At 39.4% G+C, this 26,868-nt stretch overlaps 1 protein-coding gene and 1 long non-coding RNA gene across 3 annotated transcripts in view; one reads left to right on the top strand and one right to left on the bottom strand.

Annotated features, from left to right (window-relative positions):
• Positions 1–6,867: 6,867 nt before the first annotated feature.
• Positions 6,868–26,868, bottom strand: part of nol11 (nucleolar protein 11) — an 81,178-nt gene continuing 61,177 nt past the window's right edge. The window contains exons 11-18 of one of the 2 annotated variants that reach the window (XM_082136822.1): positions 11,286–11,339; positions 8,707–8,891; positions 8,477–8,602; positions 8,080–8,310; positions 7,902–7,980; positions 7,507–7,599; positions 7,321–7,428; positions 6,868–7,233 (exon numbers count right to left, since the gene is read on the bottom strand). In XM_082136822.1, coding sequence (XP_081992948.1) covers positions 7,120–7,233; positions 7,321–7,428; positions 7,507–7,599; positions 7,902–7,980; positions 8,080–8,310; positions 8,477–8,602; positions 8,707–8,891; positions 11,286–11,339 — 990 coding nt within the window. In that variant the 3' untranslated portion in view covers positions 6,868–7,119. The remainder of the gene's footprint in view (positions 7,234–7,320; positions 7,429–7,506; positions 7,600–7,901; positions 7,981–8,079; positions 8,311–8,476; positions 8,603–8,706; positions 8,892–11,285; positions 11,340–26,868) is intronic. The other variant, XM_082136823.1, reaches the window with a different exon arrangement.
• Positions 14,892–25,066, top strand: LOC309474507. Its single transcript, XR_014197342.1, has 2 exons — positions 14,892–20,224; positions 24,584–25,066. It is a non-coding gene; the product is annotated as an uncharacterized lncRNA (long non-coding RNA).

The following is a 26,868-nucleotide window of genomic DNA, read 5'->3' as shown; positions in this document are numbered from 1 at the left end:
TCTCTGTGATGGATTTTTGTAATTAATCATAACTAACATTTATTTTTCTTGCAGGAACAACATTCATATGCTTTTGAATCTTAAATGTTCCAAAATTCTTTGGTGAAAACTCGTGACTGAGTGTGCAAGTGTAAAAATAAACTAGACAGATGTCTAGGTTTAAAACCGTTTGCTTCTACCTAGTAACAGAAGTTTGTCTATGAAGAACCAATCAAATTGTAGGGAAATTATGTAATGTATCATGTCATTTTCGCCATGCTCCTATTCTATAAAAACTGTTGTATTCCTGTTTGCTGGTGGGATTTTCTATGAAATTTGTCTGAGATCCTCCGGCCATGATTAAATCTTTTTGGGTGAGATTCTCTGGAGAACTCTCCCGGCCGTGATTAAAGCATTTAAGGACATTTGCTGAAGTCTATCTGTATGAGCCATATTCAGCTCCTTTCAGCAATCGGCAACTCCAAACATTTGCCCACCTCACATCCGTTGTTTCCAAACGAACACCGTTAAATCCACAATATGACAGGTCCGCTTCCTCACGATGAACGATTATCCAAATGAAGCAGTTTTCGACCTAAATTGTACTGACTAAGTCCTAAACGAAGTCTAGTACTGGTTGCTAATACAGCGTGATTAATTTTAGACGTGTGCCCGTATGACCTCACACAAAACAAACGGAAAATTCAGTAATGTTAAGTATTATCTAGCAAGTTTATTTTCCTCCATATATCATACAGTGGCAATATCTTAACTCATAATACATATAACAAAAACAACCTTCAGTCAAAGCTTTCAACCCACTCTAGACCAACAAGTGTTTCAACCCCTGCAAGGCCAACATCAGACAGCAGGTCTCTACAATTTGCTGCAACAACAGAATGACATAACAGCTCTCCTTGTCAAAATGCAAACGTTACAACTGCTGCCGCGCCGAGAAATTCCAATTTATGATGAGATCCTCTAAGGTTCAAAACATTTATAAAGGCGTTTGAACACTGCGTGGAAGCAAAGACCAGCTGCAAAGGAGACTGTTTGTACTATCTTGAGCAATTTACTAGGGGGCAGCCAAGGGATATTGTGCGCAGCTGCCTTCATATGACTGCAGATAAAGGATTTGCTGTTGCCAAAAAATTGCTCAAGGAGCACTTTGGAAATGAGTTTAAGATAACAGAGACCTACATGGAGAAGGTCACAGGATGGCCAAGTATCAAAGCTGAGGACCCCAAAGCGCTCAAAGCTTATGGACTCTTCCTCCGTGAGTGTTCCAATGCTATGGATGATCTTCAGTACTTGGAGGAACTTAACATGCCAGCAAACATAAAGATTCTGAGTCAGAAGCTTCCGTATAAACTCAGAGACAAGTGGAGAGCAAAGGCATGTGAGATACTGGAGAAAACTGGTCGAAGAGCACGATTCTCAGACATTGTGGAGTACATAGAGCGCCAGGTCAGAATCACTTCAGATCCAGTCTTTGGTGACATACAGGACACTTCACCTGTTATCAAAGAGGCTACAAAAGCAAGCAAATCACATGTGAAACATCAGCTGGGAAGAAACAGTTTTGCAACACAGGTGGTCATTGAGGATGGATACAGCAAACCAGATAGTAACAAGAAGGAAAAGGCTCAGAACAAAGTGACATCCTTTACCAAGACTGATTCTATTTCCTGTCTGTATTGTGCTGCTGGTAATCATGTTTTGGAACAATGTTTTAAACTGGGAAAAAAGACACACAGGGAGAAACTGGACTATCTAAAGGAGAAAGGTTTGTGTTTCAGTTGTTTGTGCACAGGACACTTGAGTAAGAATTGCGATAGGCGCATCATTTGCAACAAGTGCAACCGAACGCACCCCAGTGTTTTGCACATAGGAGAGAAGGAAAGGGTTACTCAAAAGGATCAGAAGGATGGTGAGCAGAAAATTACTGAGCAGTCAAATACTTCTGACAGCTGTACAGCATCCTCCGCTTGTTGTCTTACAGGGGCTGGCCACTGCAATGGAATTCTTCCCATTTTGCCGGTTAAGGTGAAGTGCTTAAAGGGAAACAAGGTTATTGAAACCTATGCTTTTCTGGACCCAGGGAGTACAGGAACTTTCTGCACCAGGAAGCTCATTGACAAATTGAACATGGAAGGACGCAAATGCAAGATTCATATCCGCACCTTGGGCCATAATAACGCAGTAGAAAGCTCCGTTGTTGACGGTTTGGACATTTCTGGATTTTCTGGTGAGTGCTTCTATCCACTTTCCAAAGTGTGTACCCAGAAAGAGATGCCTGTCTCTACAGCCAACATAATCAGCGAAAGGGAGCTGAGAAAATGGCCTTATTTAGAGGATGTAAAAATGCCCCATATAAATGCTGATGTTGACCTGTTAATTGGCACAAACGCCTCCAAGTTGATGGAGCCTTGGGAGGTGATTAACAGTTGTGAAGGTGAAGGACCCTACGCGATCAGAACCCTACTGGGATGGGTAATAAATGGTCCATTACGGGGAAGTAGCGACTGTGGAAGTGACCACCCTTCAGTTTATGCCAACAGAATTGCCATTGACAGAATTGAAGAACTGTTAACCAGCCAGTACAACTATGACTTCAATGAGCAAGCTTCTGCAGAACAGAAAGAAATGTCAAGGGAAGAAAAGAAGTTTGTGGAGATAATGGAAAGCTCTGCTCAGCTTCAAAACGGACACTACACGTTTCAAATGCCTTTCAAAGGGAAAGATGTTTCGATGCCGAACAACCTCGGTGTTGCCATGCAACGTGTTCGTGGTCTAAAAAGGAGACTTCAGAAAGACGCAAGCTTTCATGAGGAGTACAAAAACTTTCTTGCTGATGTCATTAGCAATGGCTATGCCGAAGAAGTGCCGCAGCATCAGTTGGAAACGCCAACAGGGAAGGTGTGGTATATCCCGCACCACGGCGTGTACCATCCACGGAAAGGAAAGCTACGAGTGGTGTTTGACTGTGGAGCAGAGTATAAAGGGATCTCGCTCAACAGTCAGCTCTTGCAAGGACCGAACCTCACCAGCTCGTTGGTTGGAGTTCTTATGAGGTTCAGACAGGAACAGGTGGCCATAATGGCAGACATAAAGGCTATGTTCCACCAGGTTAAGGTGGCAGAGAAACACCGGGACTACTTAAGATTCTTATGGTGGCCTCAAGGTAACCTGGAGCAAGGTCTTGTAGAGCGTCGCATGACTGTCCATTTATTTGGAGCGGTTTCATCACCCAGTGTCGCCTGCCTTGCTCTTAGAAAATCCGCTGAAGACAATCAGGCCAACTTTCCAACAGAAGTGATTGAAACAGTCAACCGAAACTTCTATATGGATGACCTACTGAAGAGTCTACCCTCTGAAGAAGATGCAGTCACCATGGTTAAGAACCTTATAACCATTTGCGGCAGAGGAGGGTTTACCCTCACTCAATGGATTAGTAATAGTCGAGAAGTGCTGCAAAGCCTCCCAGAGGATCTCAAGTCCAAGAACCTGCATGAGCTTGATCTGGACAGGGATAAGCTGCCGTTGGACAGAGCTTTGGGTTTGCAGTGGTGTATCGAGACGGATACTTTCAAATTCAAGCTGAAAGTCAAGGAGAAGCCGGCAACCAAGCGAGGCATGCTATCCATCATCAGTTCCGTCTACGATCCATTGGGGTTCCTGGCACCTCTAGTACTCCCTGCCAATGCAGGACGAAGTGTGATTGGGACGATCCAATACCTCCAGCTTTCCAGCAGAAGTGGAACAAATGGCTGATAGATCTTGAGAAGGTGGCATATTTCAAGATCCACAGATGTGTGAAGCCTGCAGGATTTGGGAGGACTGTCAGCGCCCAACTGCATCACTTCGCCGATGCGAGCGAGAATGGCTATGGTACGGCTACTTACCTGAGGATGCAGAACATGGATGAGAGGGTTCATGTTTCTTTCTTATTTGGCAAAGCCCGAGTGGCCCCCCTGAAGACTGTCACCATTCCCCGTTTAGAGCTCACCGCTGCCGTTGTTGCAGTACGAGTGGATAAGATGCTTCAATCAGAGCTCCAGTTTCCACTAAAGAAGACTTGCTTTTGGACTGACAGCACATCAGTTCTTAAGTACATAAAGAATGAGGACCGAAGATTTCAAACCTTTGTAACAAACAGGGTAACCACCATCAGGGACAACTCGGAAATCGAGCAGTGGAGGTATGTTCCCACATCTCTGAACCCTGCTGACGATGCTTCACGCGGATTGAAGGCAGAAGATCTTGTAAAGCACAGATGGATAGAAGGCCCGGAATTCCTACGGGAACCTGAAGAAACGTGGCCAACATTTCCTGTGGATACAAGTGTCACTGCCGACGACCCAGAAGTAAAGAGAAGTCTGACGGTCAATGCGATACTTGTTGACACCAACGCCACATCGCAACTGATGACCCATTTCTCTGATTGGCAAAGATTGAAAGTTGCAGTTGTGTGGCTCATTAAGCTGAAAGGAACTCTGCTCAAACTGAAAGAAAAAAGAAAAGAGTTGGAGCATGCAAACACCAGTGCTATTGGAGCAGCAAGGTTGGATGTGCAAAAGGAGATGCAAGCTTTCTCAATATCGCTTGGGAATCAGAAGGTGACGCTGGAAGATCTCTTGGAGGCTGAGACCTCCATAATCGCTTTTTGCCAGCAAGAGAGATTCCCCACTGAATTTGCTGCACTAACCTCTGGCAAGCCACAAGTGCCGAGAAGTAGCAGCATCCTCAAATTGGATCCGGTTCTAGAAGGAGGACTTCTACGAGTTGGGGGACGGCTGAAAAAGGCAGCAATCCCTGAGGACATTAAACACCCCCTCATCTTGTCAAAGGACCAACATATCTCCGATCTTGTCCTCCGTCATGTCCATTTACAGCTTGGACATGGAGGTAGAAATCATGTTCTTTCCGCTACAAGGAGAAAATACTGGATCACAAGTGGACCTACTGCAGTGAGGAAGATCATATCAAGATGCCTCATTTGTAAGCTCCATGGTGGAAAACCTGGTGAGCAAAAAATGGCAGACCTGCCAGAAGAGAGAGTGGTTCCTGATCTACCGCCGTTCACTAACGTTGGCGTAGATTACTTTGGGCCAGTTGACGTGAAAAGAGGGCGTAGCATCGTGAAAAGATATGGAGTAGTATTCACTTGCATGACAAGCAGGGCTGTACACCTGGAAGTGGCCTATTCTCTTGACACAGACTCGTGCATCAACGCGTTGCGAAGGTTCATCTGTCGAAGAGGACAAATCTCGCACATGAGATCTGATAATGGCACCAACTTTGTGGGTGCAGAAAGGGAGTTGCGAGAAGCCTTAGCCTCTTTGAATCATGACCGCATTGAAAGAGCCTTGTCCAAGAAGGGAATCAAGTGGAGCTTTAACCCTCCAGCTGGGTCACATCACGGTGGCGCATGGGAGCGCATGATACGGATGATCAGGAAGATCTTGTGCTCTGTGCTCCGTCAGCAAACCTTGGATGACGAAGGGTTCCATACCGTGCTCTGTGAGGCTGAAGCTATGCTTAACGATCGCCCCATCACAGGATTGTCAGAGGATCCCAACGATCTTGAGGCGTTAACGCCAAACCATCTGCTACTCCTCAAAGGAAAACCAGTTCTCCCACCAGGACTGTTCGACAAAAGGGATGTTTACGCAAGAAGAAGGTGGAAACAAATCCAGTACATCTCGGATCTCTTTTGGAAGAGGTGGATCCGCGAGTACTTACCGCTTTTACAGGAGCGTCAAAAATGGAACCAGGAGAAGAGGAATTTTGTTCCTGGAGACCTGGTCATGGTTGCGGACTCCACAGCACCACGTGGGTCATGGATGCTAGGAAGAGTCCTGGAAACCTTCCCTGATAAGAGAGGTCTGGTACGTGTGGTTCGTTTGAAGACCAAGACAAACATAATTGAACGACCCATAACTAAAATATGCTTGCTTAATGAAGCTAAAGAATAATTGGTTCCCATTTCCTATGGGCTATATTTTCGGTATTTATGGCTCTTTTGAATTTGGTGTAATTGCTCTGGCAGACGCAATTAGGGGCTGGAGTGTATGAGCCATATTCATTTTGTATTATTTTATGTAATTTTGTTCTGTGCCACTAGGGGGCTTTGTGGCTCAGCTGATCTCGGATCAGCCCGGGTAGGTCATTTAACTCAGAGGAAACCCAGACACAGGGGTTGCTGATTTGGGAAGCAAACAGTTTTCGACTGTGCCTTTGTGGTGAACAATTCGGTTTGTTGTTTTTGTTATATGTATTATGAGTTAAGATATTGCCACTGTATGATATATGGAGGAAAATAAACTTGCTAGATAATACTTAACATTACTGAATTTTCCGTTTGTTTTGTGTGAGGTCATACGGGCACACGTCTAAAATTAATCACGCTGTATTAGCAACCAGTACTAGACTTCGTTTAGGACTTAGTCAGTACACTGTCTGTTTATTATTGCTGCACAGCAAGTTAGTTAAGGAAACAAGTTAGGATTACTAACTCGGCCGACATCGACTGTAGACGTGTAGTATAAATATTATTGAACGGGGATGTCGACTGTAGACGAGACCCAGAGAAACTAACGTCGACTGTAGAAGTTCGGGGACATCGATTGTAGTGGAGACTCCAGGGGATGTCGATTGTAGACGAGGCCCAGGTAGACTTAGGTCAGGTGCAAAAGAGGGGGAAAATCTACCACATCTCCTTTGATTAAAGACCTTTTATCAAATTATATTATTTAAGTTAAATTATGTTTAAACATTAGGCTTCAGTTGACAATTTATAGATTTCACAAATTATACAAGTAGTGCAGTAGAGGCCATTTCTAATGTTCAATTAATTTATAGAACATGAATGAAGAGTGTTAAGCATGTCTGTACCATATTTTATTAATTGAAAAAATTCTGCAAATGTATTGAAAACATTGACAACATTTTGCAAGAGATATCAGAACAATCTGGAAAGCGTTACTTCAGTCTTTATTTCATAATTATTTTGGACGATTGTTTTTAAAAGAATTTCAATCCATTTTTTTCTAAAAACAAACCAAGAAAACTGCCAAAAACTGGCAGAAAATGTAAGCCATTGTCAGCATTTTATTAAAAATGATCTGTGCAAGTCATCTAAAAGAGCTCAATAACTTCTATGGAGTACATGCCAGTGTCTTCAGATTGTTTGGACTTTTTGAGCACTTGAAGACTTCCCTCAATTTTTCCCAGTTCAGCATACAGTTTCACCTGAAAAGGGACATTTCATTGTTATTTCTGCTTCACACAATACAAGAAATGTAATTTCCAATCAGCAGTAAAGGACCTGTGCTGTACCTGTGATCTCACAAACTTGTGAAGATCAGACACCAATCTTTTGGCTTCTGGTGCCACAGCCAAGATTGTGAAATGAGCATCTAGTAATAAGCAAATCCAGTCTATTATCTTTAAAAAAAAAGAAAAAAAGGTTAAAAAAGGTTAGACCGATGCAAACTAAATATAATTTGATGTTTGATGACAGACCTGAGAAAAACTTGGTGTCCGAAGAGCTGGGATTTGTTTGTGGGCATCATGAGAATATTTGAGATAAAGGAAAAGTAGATACTGTAAAAAGACCTAAAAAAAAAAAAATATTGAGAAGGCAAAGGTCATTAAAGATTTCATTCTTCCCATTAAACCTTTAACAAACAACTGATAATTAATCAACAAATATGCAATATGCTTTAAAATAAAACATGTGTTATTTTAAAATAACATTTAGCATTTAAAATAATAAAACCTAATGTTCAGAGAGGCATTATTTTTTCACACTGGAGATAAAGGTCCTGAACATTTACCTCAGTTCCACAAATTGGGATACTAAATAATGGTAAACTCTATACCAACCTAGGCTAGATGTGTTTGTGTGTCATACTCACAATGACCTGCGGAACCGTGAGATCTTTTAGATGTGGCAGCAGGGGCTTGTTACTGTACGCTGTCTGCAGAACCTCATTTCTATCCGATAGGTTAAAGAAAACATGCAACCAGAACAAAAAAATGGAAAAAAACAAAAAGCTTGTTTTTTTAGTAAAACACCGTTTTGATGAAGGATACAGAAGAGCACCCTTGTGTAACCCCACAGGACAGCTCATAACCAGGGCTAAAGGATCTCTTTGAAGCATACTGCTGGGGGCATCAGATACATCTGTCTCTATTGCTGGGGGGCAGAAGCCATTCTGCTGCCCACCCTCCTCCTCCAATCCACTTTGTGTCTGAGTCAACACTTTCATGAAGATGACACTCTCTGTGTCAAGATTCACAGTCTCAATCTCAGAGTCTGGAGTACTACAGTCAGACAAGATTTTTATAAAAGTTAGTTTCACATCAGTTCTCTTTAATAAGACATTTGTGCAAATTATCAAAAGCTTAGTGTTATTGGGTTACAGTGGCTCAGTTATTAAGAGTGTAATGGTCTGAATGTCATTCAGCAGCAGGTAAGCGCAGGACTCACCTGAGAATTGTTTTAAGACAAGCACAGGTGACAGCTTCAGGAATGTCAGGAAACATTTGGAAAGCAATCTGACAGAGATGGAAATCTTTCTTCACCATGGCCAGTGACAGCAGATCAGGGCACACACTGCATTTCCCCCCAAAAAACAACACAATGAGCATAGATGCACAAAAAACACTAGTAGCTGGAAGACAACTGTTTCCACAGAACTGATCATGTGTGGTCTTAACCTGTAGCAGAGGTACCGAGTTTCCAACAGCTGTAGAAATACAGCCTGAGGGTAGAAGTTGGCATCTGTCTGGGATCTTGACACTAGCTCTAATGCCATCCTGCCCGTTGCCAGCTGGAGGCCAGTCTGAGTCGTCAGACGAATAAACTCCCCCACCTCTGCTTGTACATCCTCTACTGCACCAGTCTAGCAAAAACCACACAGTGCATCATTACAAACCATTGAACTATCCAAATTGCAAAGGCTGTTGTATACATACACGTGAGAATATATATTTTTTTTTGACTACATAACACCCCAAATAACCATGTCTGTAACCCCATGGATCTTAATGTACTGTTGCCTTCTGGAGCATCTATGGGTTTTAGCACATTTGGTAATAGTTGTGTTTGCATCCCTCAATTGTCCTCAGAGTTAAAACCTGGATCATATTGTAACTGCTGTGAAGAGCTCAAAAGTGAGGAAGATGCTGGAAAACCAAAGAGTATGCCAAGGAAAAAAGTAGCAGGAGTTTCTTAAATGGTGGGCAGTTTCACGACAAAGCAGGAACTCACAGTGTCTACACAATACACGACATTTGTTGTCTTTCGTCGTGTCGTGTTGCCACAGCTTGAGGCTAGTCTACACTGGATGCAACAAAGCGACCATTGCAAATACATTTTTTCTTCCGTGACAATACCAGCGTGAGTGCTTGAAGTACGTCAAAAATAGATCGGGGCAGCAGTTCACAGTCAAGAATTTGTTCTCACGTCACACATCCAGTGTAGACAGCATCACTGATTATAATGGGTTCTATTTGCTTTTGTCACGTCTGGTGTAATGCACAATTATCAAAAAATGGTAACACTTCACAAGGTCTCATTTGTTAACATTAGTTAATGCAATAACTAGAGATGCACCGATTACAATTTTCTGGGCCGATTCCGATTTTTCATTAAGTTTGACCTGCCGATACCGATTTTAGCCGATTCCGATTTCATTTTTTCTGACCACTTTACAGCACACACAAATATTTATTTTATATCTTTTCTGTAATACAACATTTTACAATTTGCATAGTAGGCCTACATATTTTTTTGAACCGATAAATGCTATAAAATAGAACTATATAAATTACTCCAGGTGTGGGTAATTCACACACATCTAAAGTGTAGTGTTATGGAAGAACCATTTCCTTTTCACATTCAATATCCAATAATTTTTTTATACATGTATTTAGCAAACTAAACGTCTGTATGAAAACAGGGAATGGCGATAAAATAATATATAAATAAATTAATAAATATAGCCTTGCAGTATAAAGATATTTCTGAAAGCACACACACAGGCCTATTGCAATCACTTGTACAAACTGAATAATAAAACAAGTTTAAATGGGTACATTTTCTATAAATATTGTTCTTCGTTTTCTTTTCTGACATTGCCTACTCCAGTTCTTGTTAAAACACGCACATTCTGTGCATTTTGGGCACTTTTTTGTGAAACCCTATTTAGGCTATTTTGTCCATCAAAAGTGTGCTTTCCCTTTAATTGAGCGTGAGCAGTGCAGCAAATAGTCTCGGCGCCGAAAAACGCGCTTCACTGCTCGCGACGCTCCTGCTTGACGCTCACACGCTGCTCCTGCTCCCGTTGTGATTAACATGCACGGCGAAAAAAAATACGCGCTTGCGGTCTGAACGGACGTTATTCACGAGGTTTCCTACATGTGTGTTCCGCGTGCACGTGTGATGCTGATGTTGCGCGATGTTAATCATGCGGCGCCCGAGTGCATTTGACCGGCATAAAATCGGTGTTTGTCAGACTGACCGGCCGGTCGCCGGTCACGGCCGATCACGTGAAAATCGGCCAATTCCGGTCACCAGCCGATCAATCGGTGCATCTCTAGCAATAACTAACATGAATTAACAAAGAACAATATATTCTTACAGCATTTCTTACCCTTTGTTACTGTTAGTTAATAAAAATGTTCAAGTTAGTTCACAGTGCATTAACTAATGTTAACAGATACAACTTTTAATCTTAGTAAATGTTCATTTCAACCTTTCCTAAAACATTGAGACTAATAAATGATTTAGAAGTATTATTCACTGTAAGTTAATGTTAATGTAGTTTAGTAATGTTAACAAATTATTTGTAAAAAAGTGTTAACGAGGCCTTATTGTAAAGTGTTAGCAAAAAAACATTAAGAAAGCTACACAAACCATAAGAACCAAGACATTGAACCAGCTAATGAGTGTTAATTCAGTTATTTTGTTGAGAAATTGTATGTATATGTAGTATGTGAATGTTTATGTATAGCACTGTACTAAAAAAATATATATCATGATTTTTCTTTTTTTGATAAACATCTTGCAGACTCTTTAAGGGGTATGCAAACTTGAGTACATCTGTGTGTATATATTTGAGTAAAAATACATAATGGCAAATAAGCTAACAGTTAAACAACTACACAACTGTGGACATGTATTTGAATTATCGAATTAGCCATGTAGGAATTTGTGTGATTACAAGATCTATACATCAAGTGACTACTAAAAATGGCAGAAACGTCTTTTTTATATATGACAGACAGCCTTATACCTTAATGTGTTCTATAAGTTGATCCACTGTTAGTGCAGACTTGACAACAGAAGTCTGCAAGAAAAAGTAAAGCAGAATATATTAAGTGACAAAAATAGTCAGAATCAATACATTTGAAACATTAAATTATATTTGAGTGCACATTTATATGTACAAACAATTATTAGCCTATTTTCATGGTGAAAATCATAATCAAATTATTAAAATACAAAATTTCTAAATTAAAGATATTTAAGGAAAACTAAATTTGGATTAACATGTTTAAAAACATTCAAGTGTATCAACAATTTTCTCAGAGAGGTACAAATTACAACTTCAAATGTTTGACAAACAATGAGCTCTGTTTTCAATTCAAAGTAAATTCGATTCATTCATTGCTATAGGAGAGGAAGAATTCTCTAAAGTCGTTAAATCATCTAAAAATCTACAGGCATGTTATACCCTATATCGACTAAGCTATTGAAAGAGATGCTTCCAGAGGTCATAGATACTCTTAATATCATTAATTCATCTTTGTCATTAGGATACGTACCAAAAACTTAAGCTGGCTATTAAACCGCTTGTTAAAAAAACACAACTTCATCCTACAGAATTAATCAATTACAGGCCAATTTCGAATATACCTTTTCTGTCAAAGATACTAGAAAAGGCAGTATCCTCACAACTGTTCCTTTTTAGAAATAAATGGTATCTGCAAGGATTTCCAGTCAGGATTTAGACTGTACCATAGTACTGAGACAGCTCTGTCACAAATGATTTGATCTCTATTGGTGTTGCTTGACCTTAGTGCTGCATTTGACACCTTGACTAGGCGGGTATTACGAGAGACTTATCTCACAAGAACAAGACACGAGATTGGGTTCAAAGAGAACAAGACGAGATTTTTGCACAATATTTTATAGAAATCCTCAACGACAAAATTCATGATTGGAAAAATATCACCTGTATGCAGGAGCATTCAGAATTTTTTAACTAATAGTCTTGTAATGAATGTCATTTCAGTTCTACTTTATCAGTATGAATTATCAAATGCATTGAAAGATAACAATACAAGCACTGTAAAAAGTTGCGCCACAAACTCAACTGACTGGCTTTTCTCCTGTATTATTTCACATGAGTCACTTCAGACCTTAGTGTACTAAGACTTAGTGTATGAGCTCCCAGAACTTCTGACTGAGGCTGTGTGTGACCTCCTAATTGAACTAATTTCCACAAATTGAACAGAGAAATAAAAAGTATAAATAACAAAAATAAATTACAGTTTTCTTAGTCTTAAGTGCAAACAATAAGTGCAACCATAATCAAAGTACTGTAGCGCACAGACTCTTTATAATTGTTGTGAAATTGCGGTTTTATTTTGCACCGGCAGTTATAGGGTTAATGCGGTGAGTTCAGAAAAGGTCAGGTAGAGAGAAATGAGCGAGTGAGTTAAGCTGGTGCGTTTGTGTACAGTTGTTCTTGCGTTCCGATTAAAAGTTCAGAAACGGAGCCTCCCTTGTCTGTCGTTCTTCAGACATTACAGTAGCCTACTCGCTCAATATTCAAAGTGCAAAAAGACACCAGAGCCACAACTACACAGTCCAGAGATAGGTTTGATATTGGGAGACAGATATTGCATGCAGCCTAATTTGCGCACATCAGGGAGCTCGCGTTTCAATTTCGGCCCGTACTCTGTGTACAGGGAGCAGCAGTGTTGAGCGCACATTCTACAAGATAAGACATTTGTCATCCACCATCATCACGCGATCAGTGAACCGTGATTCCTGCTGCACTGCGTACGACTGCAATTCGTGCTGTCTGAGCAGAGCAGATGTTTACAATGTTTCTATAAAACAATGTTTTACAATGTTTCTGTTTTTCTATAAACACAGCAAAACAACATTGGAGGCGTAATGTAATGTGAATGTAGCGATGGGATATTCTATGCTAATTTTACCCTCACGCTCCATCATGCCGATATCACGAGACAGCTTTTCACTCGACGAGAAATCTCGTCACATTTTAGTCTCGCGAGATCTCGTGCACACCCCCTCCTATTGACCACAACATTCTTTTGAATAGACTCAAATTATGTTGGCATTAGTGTAATTGCATGGCATGGTTCAAATCATGCTTATCTAACCTTTATCAGTTTGTAGAAGTAAACGAAGAGATGTCATATTGATCACAAGTTCAGTATGGAGTACCACAAGGCTCAGTACTAGGACCGTTGCTGTTCACTCTGTACATGCTACTCTAGGGAGATATTAGGAAGAATGAGATTAGTTTTCACTGTTATGCTGATGATACTAAACTGTATATTTCTTTGCGCCCCGACAAAACTAAATTCACAAAATTAACGTAATGCATAGCTAATAAAAAAAAAAACTAGATGACTAGTAATTTCCTACTAAATTCTGAAAAAACAGATTCCAATTATTGGACCAAAAACTTCGGCACCTAATAACCTAGAATACTGTCTAACTGTGTGTTCACACCGTCGCCAGCGAGAAAGTGGCCATTCATTTTCAATGTGAGCCGGCCAGCGAGGGCGGCGCAGCTGGGACGGTGAGGGTGTCGAGGAGAGTTGAAGTCAGGTCAACTTTATCTCTTTCCAGCAAAAAAGAAAAATCATGATTTTTTTTTTTTAGAACAGCAACCCAAGTTATAGGTTATAACTTATAAGTTACAGGTTCGGCAGCAACCAATCGGAATGTAGAAGTCCTCCACTTGAGAGGATTCCAGAGAAAGCAGTCCTGTAAACTTTGGTTCCGACCACATTAGTTCCCAAGCAAAATGGAGGAGAGGTAAGGCGCGCAACACTATTTATAGGCAACATTTTCGCTAGAACGCTTGTTTTTCAGTGGGAATGCAAATTAGACCAGCACTTAACCATGAACACAAAAGCCACACCACACAAATGACTTTTAATAGCGTACCGCACGATATAGGTCACCTTTTCTCAATATTCATTAAGCTAGCGACGGTTGCTAGGGGGGTCAAACTCGCGCGTGTCACTCATGCTAGACGCATGTAAACAGTTTACGGACGAGATGTCTACTGAGCTAAACCTGCTAACTCTGTCCGAGAATGATGTCCCCGGTGCCAAATTCACTGGTATAGAAGTAGAAGAACATACAAATATTCAATTGAAGAGATGGCTTGAGTGTAGAGGGCTGAAAAAGACGTGAAAAATAGCCGACCTGATCCAGAGGTAGATTGTTATCGACAGAATTTCTCCCCCAAAAAATATCGCCTTACGCCACTGACAGTGACATTTTGCAGTTTCAACAAGCTATCTTTTACCACCCTATGTCCTGTCTGTCTGTCCGCACAAGTTGACCCATCGTTCACATTTATCCCTCTGGGTTTTTGGCTTCGGGAAACGAATAAAGAATACATCCTTCATATGTGGACGGTCATAGTGTCTGGAGTCGTTTCTGCAAGTTCCATAGCAGCAGTGTTTACTCGGCATGTTCTTATTTGAGGGATAACCGGCAGAAAACAAGCAGTACTAGCATGAATCATAAGCGAGCGCGCTTCTATGTTGACCCCCTTCCGGTTTACGTTGCTGATGTCACGTGGCCTTGCGGTCTAAAAATAGCACTCGTGCGGCACGCTATTGGTTTATTTCGTAAGCAAACATGTCACTATAATTGTTACGTTCTTTCCATCGATCAATTTCTTACTTTCACATTTAAAAGGTTCCACGAGGTTAACTTATACCCTACTTGTGGGAAGTCTGCACAAATAACGATCAACATGCTTATTTGCTTCGCTGTCCATTTAAATAAAGTTTAAAAAAAGACCAAGCATTCAATCTACGTCAGAGCGTACATGAATATTTATACGGCATTGTTGGCAGGGTGGCGGTGAACGCACAGTAACACTTGATGGCTGCTCTGTCAAGTCTTCGTCGTCAGTTCCATTTAAAAACTGATTTCCATTTATTTTACTTTATTTTACATTTAAAAACTGAGCCAGTCCCAAATACAATATACTGTAGTGCTCATATATACAAAAATACATTGTAGTTAACTTCTGTAAAATAAAGTTCTTAAGTTGAACTTAAGTTAAATTATAGTTGAAACCTCACTGCCCATGTTATGCTGGGAGAACATGGGTCACCACATGATTATTTGATTAAAAGAAATCAAAAATTGGTTTGGATTATTCATATTTGTTTTAAATCCTAAAAGTTTAAAGTTTAGATCAAGAAATTCACTAAATGTAGCTTCAAAACATGCAATCAATAATAAAGTAATAAACGAGAACAAAGAATCACATCACAGGTGTAAGACTGTAGAAAATAGAAAATGCCGGGCCATCTGGTTGAGGAACGACTACATATTCGACTACTATCCTATGTTAGTTCCGCCTAACATATTGGAATTCAATGTATACTTAGACAATAGGTTTTCTGTTCAGAACAACAGTGTTATTAGACACTCACAGGGATTCTGGAATCCATTGCTGCTTCAATGCATCTAATGACTAATTATAATCAAGGTATTAATCAATATTTTTCCTTCTAAAAATCACATGAGTTGAATGACTTCTCTAGGCTTATGAGATTTTACTTTGTTATACAAGTCACCAGCGTGATTATCGAAAACGTTCTTTTCATGTATTTTCAAATGTCTGTATTTGATATCTGAATGCAGTAACAGTATTTGCTCATTTAGCCTGGATTCCAGAAATGGAAAAATGGACTCGTTTTGTTTGAGAAATGTCTTCAACGTGTTAAAACATATAAGGGTCATTGGAACCAAAGGTTTAAGTGACCATTTCTTGGTATTTACTTTACATTTACTAGACACTTTGATCTATATTAAAGTGTCCTCTCCTTGAGAGAAAGAAATTGTTATCTTGATGTTGTGAGAAGACTCTCCTGTTTATAGTTAGAGCTTAGCCAAATCCAATCTTGAAGAAGCTGTGTGTGTGTTAGTATTCTTGATTACAGGTTAACCCTCTGAGGTCGGCAATCACGCCGGCGTGATTTGCTCGTTTTTTTTCTTATCAGTTCAATCGTGAGTCCAAATACTCTGTTGACTTTGATTTTACAAACCATTTTCATACATCAATCGATCCTGTTAAGTGTGTATTATTTTTGTGTATACTCACAATAAAAATAAAGTGTTGTGCTTTTTGCCAAATAAAGAAAAATAAACATGATGTGAGTTCTGCTTTCTCTCTGTCAGTGAAGTCAATTCTGAAACGCGTCCGAAAATGAACAATAACTCAGCGAATACTCAGTCAAACAGGCATACAGACACACGGGCATGAAGCTTGAATTCTCTTATTTTAAATGAAGTAATTTTTATAAAAAACAAATATTCTCAGTTTATGTAATCTGTATGAAAAGAGCGAGATGTCAGTTGTTCTCATCTCAGCTAATTATTTTTAATGTGACCCCGCCCACGGAGAGCGCGCGCTATTCAAACGCAAATGACTGAGGCAATCCATGCAAACTGTGAACGCCCCCATATCAGCTCGAGAAAACACATCAAGTTTATTCAGATCATTGTACTTGTTTACACCGTCTCGCGGCGCTGTGAGGAATAATAATAATGGAAAATGTACCTCAGAAGTGCTGGTATTTCGAGGAGCAACGGATCCTGAGAATACTGTAGTGAGTTTTTTTCATTCTCAAGTGAATCGCGTTTCTGTGTGTGAATGAATGAACGGCAGAGATGCGCTGTTTACCACAACTCGCAAAAAGACAGTTTAAATTTGAATCGCGTTTCTGTGTGTGAATGAATGATCCGCTTTTAGCAAACTGTATTGCTATACTGAGAGGAGTAAAAATCGACTGAAATATGTTGAAATAAAATGTATTTGTATAAGCAACGTATTAAACTGCAAATGAACATTTCTATTTCTTATATAAACGAAAGACCTATGTTACAGACATATGAAAGACAACATTTCGTTGACTAGTTTTGGATAGATTATACATTTTTACTGTAAAATATCTGCCACCTCAAATAAGCTTTTGTTTGCCAATTTTTGCTCATATATGTTAAATATAGTATGTTTTGTCAAAAATAAAGTAATCAAATAATCAATCAAATCCTTAAAGGTGCTCTAAGTGATGCCGGGAGTGTTGACATTCGAATTGTTGTCAAACAAAACGGAGGCTAGCTAGACCCTCCCTCCTCCTCATCCCGTCTCCTCCCTCCTCCCCTCCCTTCCGGCATAAAGGAAAGTCAAAATAGTCACTAAAAACAAAGTTAAATTTTACTGATACTTCATTCAATGTGTAATGTCACCAAGTTAGATAAATGCTTTTATATATTGCAGAACAGAATGCAGAAAAAGAGAAACATTGTCTTAAAATCGTTTCGCCACCTGAGGTTATAACTATAGCTCCCATACAAGGACGCAATAATAGCAAGATAACGTTAGCTTCGCGTTTCCCAGTGAGCATAAACAACGGCGGCGGCGTAAACAAATTTAGTCAAAGTTGTCAATAGCCTATAAATGAACATTCAAATTCATAAACAGTGGGTGAAAACAATAATTCACACAAATTGTCGCCCTACTGTGAATTTGCTTGACCATTTACAATAGAGATTGATCGCTAGCTGAAACATTTGTATTCACCAAAGCTAACGCTGACTGCATAGTTCTAGCTAATTACATCCTTGTGTTGGTTTGGCGAACATGAACGTCAATTTAGAAAGAAAAATGGATTTACCTGTTCTGCAAAAACAGAGCAACTGAATGTCTGATTGGAAGCCCTTCTGCCGGCGGAGTTCTCGCCACATTTCGAGGGTTTTTCCGATGTAAATTCGGGACTTCGCGCGTTCCTTATCCTTGTCCCTCTTCTTTACAATTTGTTCATCGGAACGTCGTCTCTTTAGTCGTGTGTCGGCCATAATTCAAACTTCCCTCTTCATGCTTCTCTCTCGTCTCTCCTCCACACCCCCTTCATGTCCACGCGCACTAACCCCCAAACCACACCCCTCAAATACTTCTTGTCGGTGATTGGCTGGAGCACTGTTTTTGTTGTGTTTCGTGGTGCGGGTGAGCCCAGTTTGTTTTTGTTGCCGTTTGTGGAGCCTGTGGTGTCTAGAGAGACCGCGTTTTTTTTACAGTGTGTTCAGGGGACAGGCAGCTAGCGGATAGTGAGGAGATGTTTGCTGTATGTGAAAAAAAATGTTTTGGCCTAAAAAACGCGTGACATCACTTAGAGCACCTTTAACTTTGAAATATGTATGATAAAATGTATACTTTAGTTTTTACAAAGAAAGATTACACTTGAATTGTTGTTGTAATTGTAACCTTTTTAATAAAAAAAAATTATATTTACAAGGTAGATGTAAACAAACTATTAAAAGGTAAATATAAGCCTTTTCTTTAAATAATTTTTATTGTGTTTTATTAGTGACAAATTTGGGGAGAGGATACATATTCCAAAACTGAAAATATGAGAATTAACTGCACAATTACTAGACATGTTTTCCTTGGATATTATACAATTTGCAAGCACAATTAGTGAAAAAAATAAAAAAAATTAAATGAGATGCTTCCAACTGTGAACCAATTTGGTAGAATATATATATACACACATATTGCTTTTGCATTCTTTCTTGTGGCTCAGTGACACACCTGAATGAATGGCTCATTAAGTATGCGGGCCCCATTGTCTCCTCAGGTGTGAACCACTAAATATGCATGATAGTGTTGGATCGTTGACGCCCACTCGCATATTGTCTTTCCAAACAGAAAGTGTTTTGCAAAATTTAAATCAATGTATTGTTTAATGTGAATGATTAGGGAGGATGATTTTCACATCATTTTGAAGAAAAAAACTCTAGGCGACAACATCCATTAGTCAAAAGTCTTATTGACACATATTTAGTATGTGTTTTGTGGCCTTATTTCAGAAACTTTAGTTTTTAGTTTTTTCAATAACCATGCATAAACATTATTCTCTCAAAAATACAAACATGTACATTAGGGGTGGAACGGTACACAGAAGTCACGGTTCGGTTCATACCTCGGTTCAGACATCACGGTTCGGTACAATGGAGGGAAAAGCAAAACAAAAATGCAGAAGGCAATTTTTTTTATTGTGCATGTCTCATGCTGTACCACCTAGTGTCATACAGTCTCTCCCCTCATCTAGCTGCAACAGCCTGTAGAGATGCGCGGATGGGCTATTATTTCATCCGCAACTGCCTCACAAAACTCATCATCCGTCCGCCATCCATCCGCACCAACGTTTTTGACCAATTTTCAAAACCGCACCCGCCCGCCATCCGCTGATTGGGCGATGCAAGGTGCTGCTGATGACTTGGTTCACCCGCCCGAATTGACTTAAAATATAATTTTTCGTCACGTCATCCGCCTGATCCGTGGTTTATCCGCGGAGTCCGTGGATGTAACCGCCAACCGCGCATCTCTAACAGCCTGCCCTGAAGTGTGTAAAGTAAGATGTAAACAAAATAAGATAATCAGCAATAAAACTGAAAATAAAGCATCTCTTATTTATGTGCGAACGCACGAGCGCGAGGGTGCGCGCGGCAAAAATGTCGTCATTGCGGTGTGGGCGGTTGTGCGCGTTGGGTGCGCAAGGCCACATTTCGCGTGGCGGTGTGCAGTGCACGGCTTTTTAGCTCGCACGGCTCCGCATCCGAAGTCGCACGACTTCGAGCCGAATCTTCGAGCCGAATTCCAGACATAAGCCCTTTAAATAAAAATAAATGGCCATGTTTTATAAAAAGGTTCACTAAACTAAATGAAAATGTTTAGAAATTATGTAAGATAACGTTAATTTAGTTGTAGGTTACGTTCTCATATCCATTTTTTTTTCTAATGTCACAAGGAATGATCTGGTTTACACGATTCTTTTGTAGTGTGGTTTTGGTGTACTAAAGTGTTGTTTTACTAAAATAAACATTCACGAGTGTACCTTACTTCTCACCGCTGATTCCTGATGGTTTAGAGCAGGGGTTTTCAAAGTGGGGGCCGCCAGGGGGGCCGCAGCAAGTTGGAAAAAAATTAATATTTGTTAATATGAGTATTGTTATGAAATAACATTACAATAATTTGTTGCATAGCCTATCTGAACATTATACTGTTAATGCTAATCTTTTAGAGATGAACTGATTGATCGGCTAGTGACCAGAATTGGCAGATTTTCACGTGATTTTCAGTCTGACATATGCCGATTCAAATGCTCTCGGGCGCCGCATTAATAACATCGCGCAACATCAGCATCACACAATGCACACAGAACGCACATGTAGGAAACCTTGCGAATTACGGCCGTTTCAGACCGCGAGCGGCGCGTGAGCAGCGCAAATTTTTTCCGCCGTGCATGTTCAGTGAGTGCATTCACACCGCGAGCAGGAGCAGCGCGTGAGCGTCAAGCAGGAGCGTTGCATGAGCAGTAGTGAAGCGGAGGGTTTCGGCGCCGAGTCTATTTTTGCTGCGCTGCTCACGCTCTCAATTAAAGTGAAAGCACACTTTTGATGGACAAAATAAATATGATTTCACACAAAAAGTACCTAAAATGCACATAATTTGCATGTATAGTGTGTTTTAACAAGAACTGGAGTAGGCTATGTCAGAAAAGAAAATGAAGACAAAAATATTTATAGAAAATATACCCATTTAAACTTGTTTTTATTAATCAGTTTGGGTAAAAGTGGTGTTTTATTTTATATATATATACAGGGTTTTTCCTGCATAGAGAATTATGAGGCGGCCACCTTCGTCAAATTTCGTGCCGCCTCCGGCTCTCGACAAAACTCGGACCGCTTGTGTCCATTCTCAAACCGTATAGTGCTGCGCGCAGTGCGCGGATAATCCGCGGGTCGGGTGGGCCAAGTAATAAAAATATTCCATTCCAATTAATCGAGGGTGGATGACAGATAAATCATTTTGTTTTGAGTTTAATAAAGACACGGAACTCTCATCACGCTAATGAACGTGCGTCACTCTACTTTCATTTTCAACAACGTAATTCTCTTCAGGGAAAACCAATCAAGGAAAACATATCAGGACTCGACAATAACCATAGACTGTGTCCGGGACACGTTTTTGTTGTTGTTTTTTTTTTAAGGGAAAAGTGAGAGAGAATTGTAGCCCATCCGGACAAATGCCCTGATTAAAACAATTTTTAATATAAAAATAAAATAAAAAACTAGATAATCACCGAAAACGTGAGGATGATTCTGTTTTATTTCATTTAATGTAAGTGGTGATTGATAGCCTATAGTTGATAATAATATAGGCCTACCTAATGTAGGCTACTAACGGTAACAAAGTTGCGCTGTTGAGGCTTGCGATGTTATTTATAACATATTATAGTTAAGAAAAAACAATATATAGCCTTGGCTACACACGACCAGAGTGCTGTTTTCCTGAATGCCATCAAGATTGAAACCGATACTGATTTCATATTCATAACAGTTCAATAAACAAATAGTTAAAATTAAGTCACTTACATTTTAGACGCAATGACTTTTTGTTCTGTTTCAGCAGCGAAAATAGTTCCAAACAAAGATCACAGCAGAACCATAGCACATCTCACAGCAACACTCAGCCATGTTTCATTAATGAATGATTCAGCGTTTTGAACGAATCGGTTGAGTCAAAGATTCAATGACCTATTCTTAAACTGCCTCATTCTGAATGAATCAGCCTTTTGAACGAATCGTTTGAATGAATGACTCAATGACTCGCTCATTAAGACGGTCGCCTGCCGCCTCCTACTGGCGGTTTAGTTTCATAAAGTATCATTCTTTTCAACATTCCTTATTTGTATATTCAAAAATATATAAAATAATCTAATTTAATATACAGTTATAATTTTCAATGTAAATTATTTAATTTGATTGGTAACAGCCTAGTGTCTTATTATTTTAATTTATTTTAATAATAATCAAATAATCAAATTTAAGAATTTGAAATGAAAGATGGAGCAAACATTTAATAAAATTAGGGAAAAAAAATGCCCTTTATAAAAGGTACGAAAAAATTATTCTGAGTGTTTTCCAACAGTGATGTAATGAAACATTGACAATTTAAGTCTGAAGGGAGTAAAGCCTCTGTTAAGGCTATTAAGGAATTGTAATTTTGCCAAAAGAAGAACTTTTATTTTAAATAAATGTTAATTTTTAATTAGCCAACTTCAGTGTGATATGTTAACATATTATCATGCTTAACACTGAGAATTTGAATAATTGTATTGTGATGATCAGATGCAGATATATAAATCAAAGAATATGGGCGGTTTGCGGGTCGATTATTTATTTTTAACAGTGGATTCGGGCGACTCAAAGTGCACCAGATTAATGAATTTATCTTTAAAATTTACAAAAATTTCTTCCGGGGGGGCATGCCCTCAGACCCCCCTAAGGGTACCAGGCTACACCCACAAAAATAATGTGGGAAACACATTAGGCTATATGATGATCTATGAAAAATAACATGTAATGACCTTATTATTAAAAAACATTATTAGGATTTTACCACCTCCACCTCATTTTGAGCCAGGAAAAACCCTGTATATATATATATATATATATATATATATATATATATATATATATTTTAGGGCTGTCACGATGTTAGATTTTTCACACCACGGTTATTGTGGCCAAAAGAATTCACGATATCGATATATCGCGATATCTATAGAATCCATTTCGGGTAGTTATCAGTCAAATTTATTTTTACTTTGTTTATATAGTTTTTCTTTTTTACCCAACAAACATAAGGATACTGATAGACAAGGCACATGCATTTTTTTAATCAATCTATGGCAAATTCTTGTGAAGGAAGACAAGCATGTGAAGTTTATCTGGTTTCAAACTGAAGCAAAACACTGTCTGAAGGTTTCCTGAAGAACTGAAAAGCTCTTAAACCTATTGTTGCACCGGCGCCAATAAAGTCATGCAGATAGCAGGATTGAATAAAAAAAATCAAGTGCAAATACAAATACAAAAATTAGATGAGTAAAGAAAACGGGGTTCTTAATTTTAATAAATCACCCTTTATTAATATATGAACACAGAAACCCCCTGTTAACAGTTAATGTCACGTTTCCAATTCCATGACTAGTAAAATAATAGCCGCGTCGCGTCTATGACAACTCGAGGTATCTCACACGCACGCGCGTCTCAGTTTATGGCCAGCAATATCATTGTTTAAGGACATTATGGAATTGAGATAATGTCTGTACTATGTTATGATTACACTGTACAATTAAATAATAGTTGCTGAGTCTGTGATCTGAACACTTTACCTCAGAGCGTCCGTTAACTGAATGAATTGAGAATATCACCTGAAAATCCGATAACAATTTTCACTCAAGCAGCTGATTTCTGTAAATTAATGTAAAATTAAATGTATATTGCAGCACAGGGTGAAATCATTTACGATGATTTGAGACAAATAATGTAAATTTAATATAAAACGATGTAAATGACGCTCTGTGTCGCGGCAGGATTTTGAACATGGTCCTGAGCCGTTGCTGGACGTCGCAGCCGCCGGTGTGTGTACACTCATAGAGAATGTGTTCGAATTTTAAAGACGTGGCGCTGCGCTTCTCGTCCGGTGTGCGACCACCTTTAAGGTGCTGTTTTCTTTGAAGCCGAAGAACTCTGTTCTTAATACTGGTGAGCTTACTTTTTTCGGGTGTGGACAGTGTTCCACTCTAGCTGCGCGGGCGAGCGCTGCGTCGTCTTCTTATTTGACAGGTGTCAGCGGGTGCAATACTGCCACCTGAGAGGTCAACCAGGTACTGGCGCTGGAGTATTTACGTGTCATATTATCATGAGTGTCCTATTCATTTTAAACATTGTGGTTATCGCCAATACCGGAATATTGTCACACTCTAAATTAACACGTCGATATTTCATGCTTTGAATATCACGATTATCGTCAACACGGTATATTGCGACACCCCTAATATATATATATATATATATATATATATATATATATATATATATATATATATATATATATAAATAAAATAAATATTTGTGTGTGCTGTAAAGTGGTTAGAAAAAATGAAATCAGAATCGGCTAAAATCTGTATCGGCAGGTCAAACTCAATGAAAAATTGGAATCTGCCTTGAAAATTGTAATCGGTGCATCTCTATAATCTTTCTGATTGGCTGGTATCAAACACCATCACATAATCTGATGTTCACCTATATGTTTTATTTATTTCTACATGTGCCGTAGTATTGTCGATGGGTTCAATAACACATCCTGCAAAAGGGGGGCCTTGGCCAGAACCTAGTGGTATTTGGGGGGCCTTGGCATGGAAAAGTTTGGGAACCCCTGGTTTAGAGGACAATTACACCGAGTCGCACCCTGTCGTTTCAAAGAATAGTACACCAGCGAGCGCGAAGTATAAATGCCTCGTCCATTTGGGGAGGCGCGCGCGCGGCCAGCGGAGGCTCGCGCTGCGGAGGCAGGCGAAAGTATAAACAAACCTAGCTTAAGGCAGGGCTACAGATTAGGTGTCCCTAAAGAACCCGCGTATCTAACAGTAGTTTCGCGTTACATTAATTAATTTGCACGCGAGTTTTATTTATTTTTATACCGTGTATTCTCCGTGTAAATTCATGCACCGAACCGTGACGCCCGTACCGATTCGGTTCAATACGAATACATGTACCGTTCCACCCCTAATGTACATTCATGTTGCTCACATATTATGGTAGCCCTGTTTGTGCTAAATAGAGTGTAATTACACTTTTGCCATTAATATGTTTATAAGCAACTGAAAAAAGCACAAATTTCAGGGCATGTCAGAACATCTCAAGGACCCCTGTTTATGTGTGGAAAATGTGTTTATTTCTTAGCCAATCAGAATCATTCAACCTGAAGTAATGACGTAGCTTAGACCTTGGAGTAGGGTATAATTGCTGTGATCTTTGTAACTGTAAGAGGGGCGTCCTACGAACTCCTTGTGAGTCTTGAAGTTGACTTTTGCCTGATGAAACTGGAAACCATCTTCAGTAAAATTCTCTTTAATTTCTTATAATTCTGACTCGTCTTAAATTGACTGCACTTCTGACTCTGGGTCTTAATTAATCATATCTGGTCCTTGGGTCTGTAAATTCCCTAACAATGGGGATTACATAATATACTTTTAAGTGAGTACAGGGCTCTAGAGTGCGACCAATTTTTTTACCATTTTGTAAGGGTGCGACAAATTTTTCCTAGGTCGCACCGGTGCACCTAACGTCCTCGCATCCGCTGCCTCTCCACGAACTAAGTGTTTGTTCTCCTTTGACGGAACTCACACACTCATGGGAACTCACACTCTTCTCTCACGCTTAATGAGTGATGACGGAGGACAGAATTAAACATTCAAACGTAGCCTGGTTACACTTAAGGTCTGTGATATTAGTCTGATTTTATTTTAGATTTCGGCTTCCAAAGATTATAAAAAATAATATATTGAGCCGAGGTAAAACCATTAAAAACTAAGAATTCTATCTAGCGCAACTTCTTCCCTTCGCAGCATTACACTGTCATTTCTCCCTAAAACTCAAACCTAACGACAGAATCAGCACGATCGGTGATTGTTGTAAAATGCAGTCTAGCTACTGTTGCTAACTTGCGAGACGCGTTAAATAATTAAAAGAGCTATTAAAAGCACAAAATCTGCGCAAGAGATGTTGTTCGCAAGGCGGCACGCGCTCCGAAACCGAGACAAGCAAATTATAGCCAACTTTGGGTTTAATGTGCGTGTCTAAACGATCAAATGTACACAAAATTATGTCAAAATGACCGGCTTGGAGATTCACTAAAAACAGTTTATGTCTTAAATGGACGTAGCCTAGTTATGGAAATAGTTGGGAGAATATGGTGCATCAGATCAGTAGCAGAACTGCACTCGGTCTTAAAGGGGCCGCAGTCTAGTAAACATGCGGACGATTGCGCCATTACTGCGAATCAAACAACAAGAGAAAAATCACTACAAAGCTCTTGAAAGAATAACTTCAGCTTTATTAAGCATTAATCTATTTATGAAAAATTATGCAGTGTTATTTTACATTTGATTACTTTATTAGATTTCTTTTTAGACTAATATATATATATATATATATATATATATATATATATATATATATATATATGTATGTGTGTATATGTATATATATATATATATAAAAACAAAAAGAACCGATAAGAATACAGTTAAAGTACCGGATCGATAAGCAGTATCGGTAAGAGTAGGAATACCGTTAAAACCCTTTACTCCCCGGTCAATGCTCCGACAACAGCCCAGACATGAAGCTACTTCAGCCACCATTCTCCCCAGTCCCTGGTAAGATGCCAAGCCCTGGTCTTTCGTCGGAGATGGCATCCGACTCAGAGATGGAGGTAGAGCCTATACCGCGCCTGAGCTAGAGACTCAAAATAGTTAGTTTGGCAGCTCAGTGAAGCACTTTAAATTTTTATTTTTATTTTTTGCTTTTTATTTACCTACACCTTATTCTTGTTTAAAATAATTTACATAATATGAATGTATATAGAGCGTGATAAAAAGGTGACCTTGAAATTGTGGCGTTAAAGGTGACGCAAGCCGAGAAAAATTTTCGGTGCACCCAGATTTTGTGCT

The sequence above is a fragment of the Leuciscus leuciscus genome (assembly GCF_965113295.1).
Source record: "Leuciscus leuciscus genome assembly, chromosome: 14".
Classification (NCBI taxonomy): domain Eukaryota; kingdom Metazoa; phylum Chordata; class Actinopteri; order Cypriniformes; family Leuciscidae; genus Leuciscus; species Leuciscus leuciscus.
The sequence above is the reverse complement of the archived record's forward strand: the minus strand, read 5'-3'. Positions and strand labels throughout refer to the sequence as shown.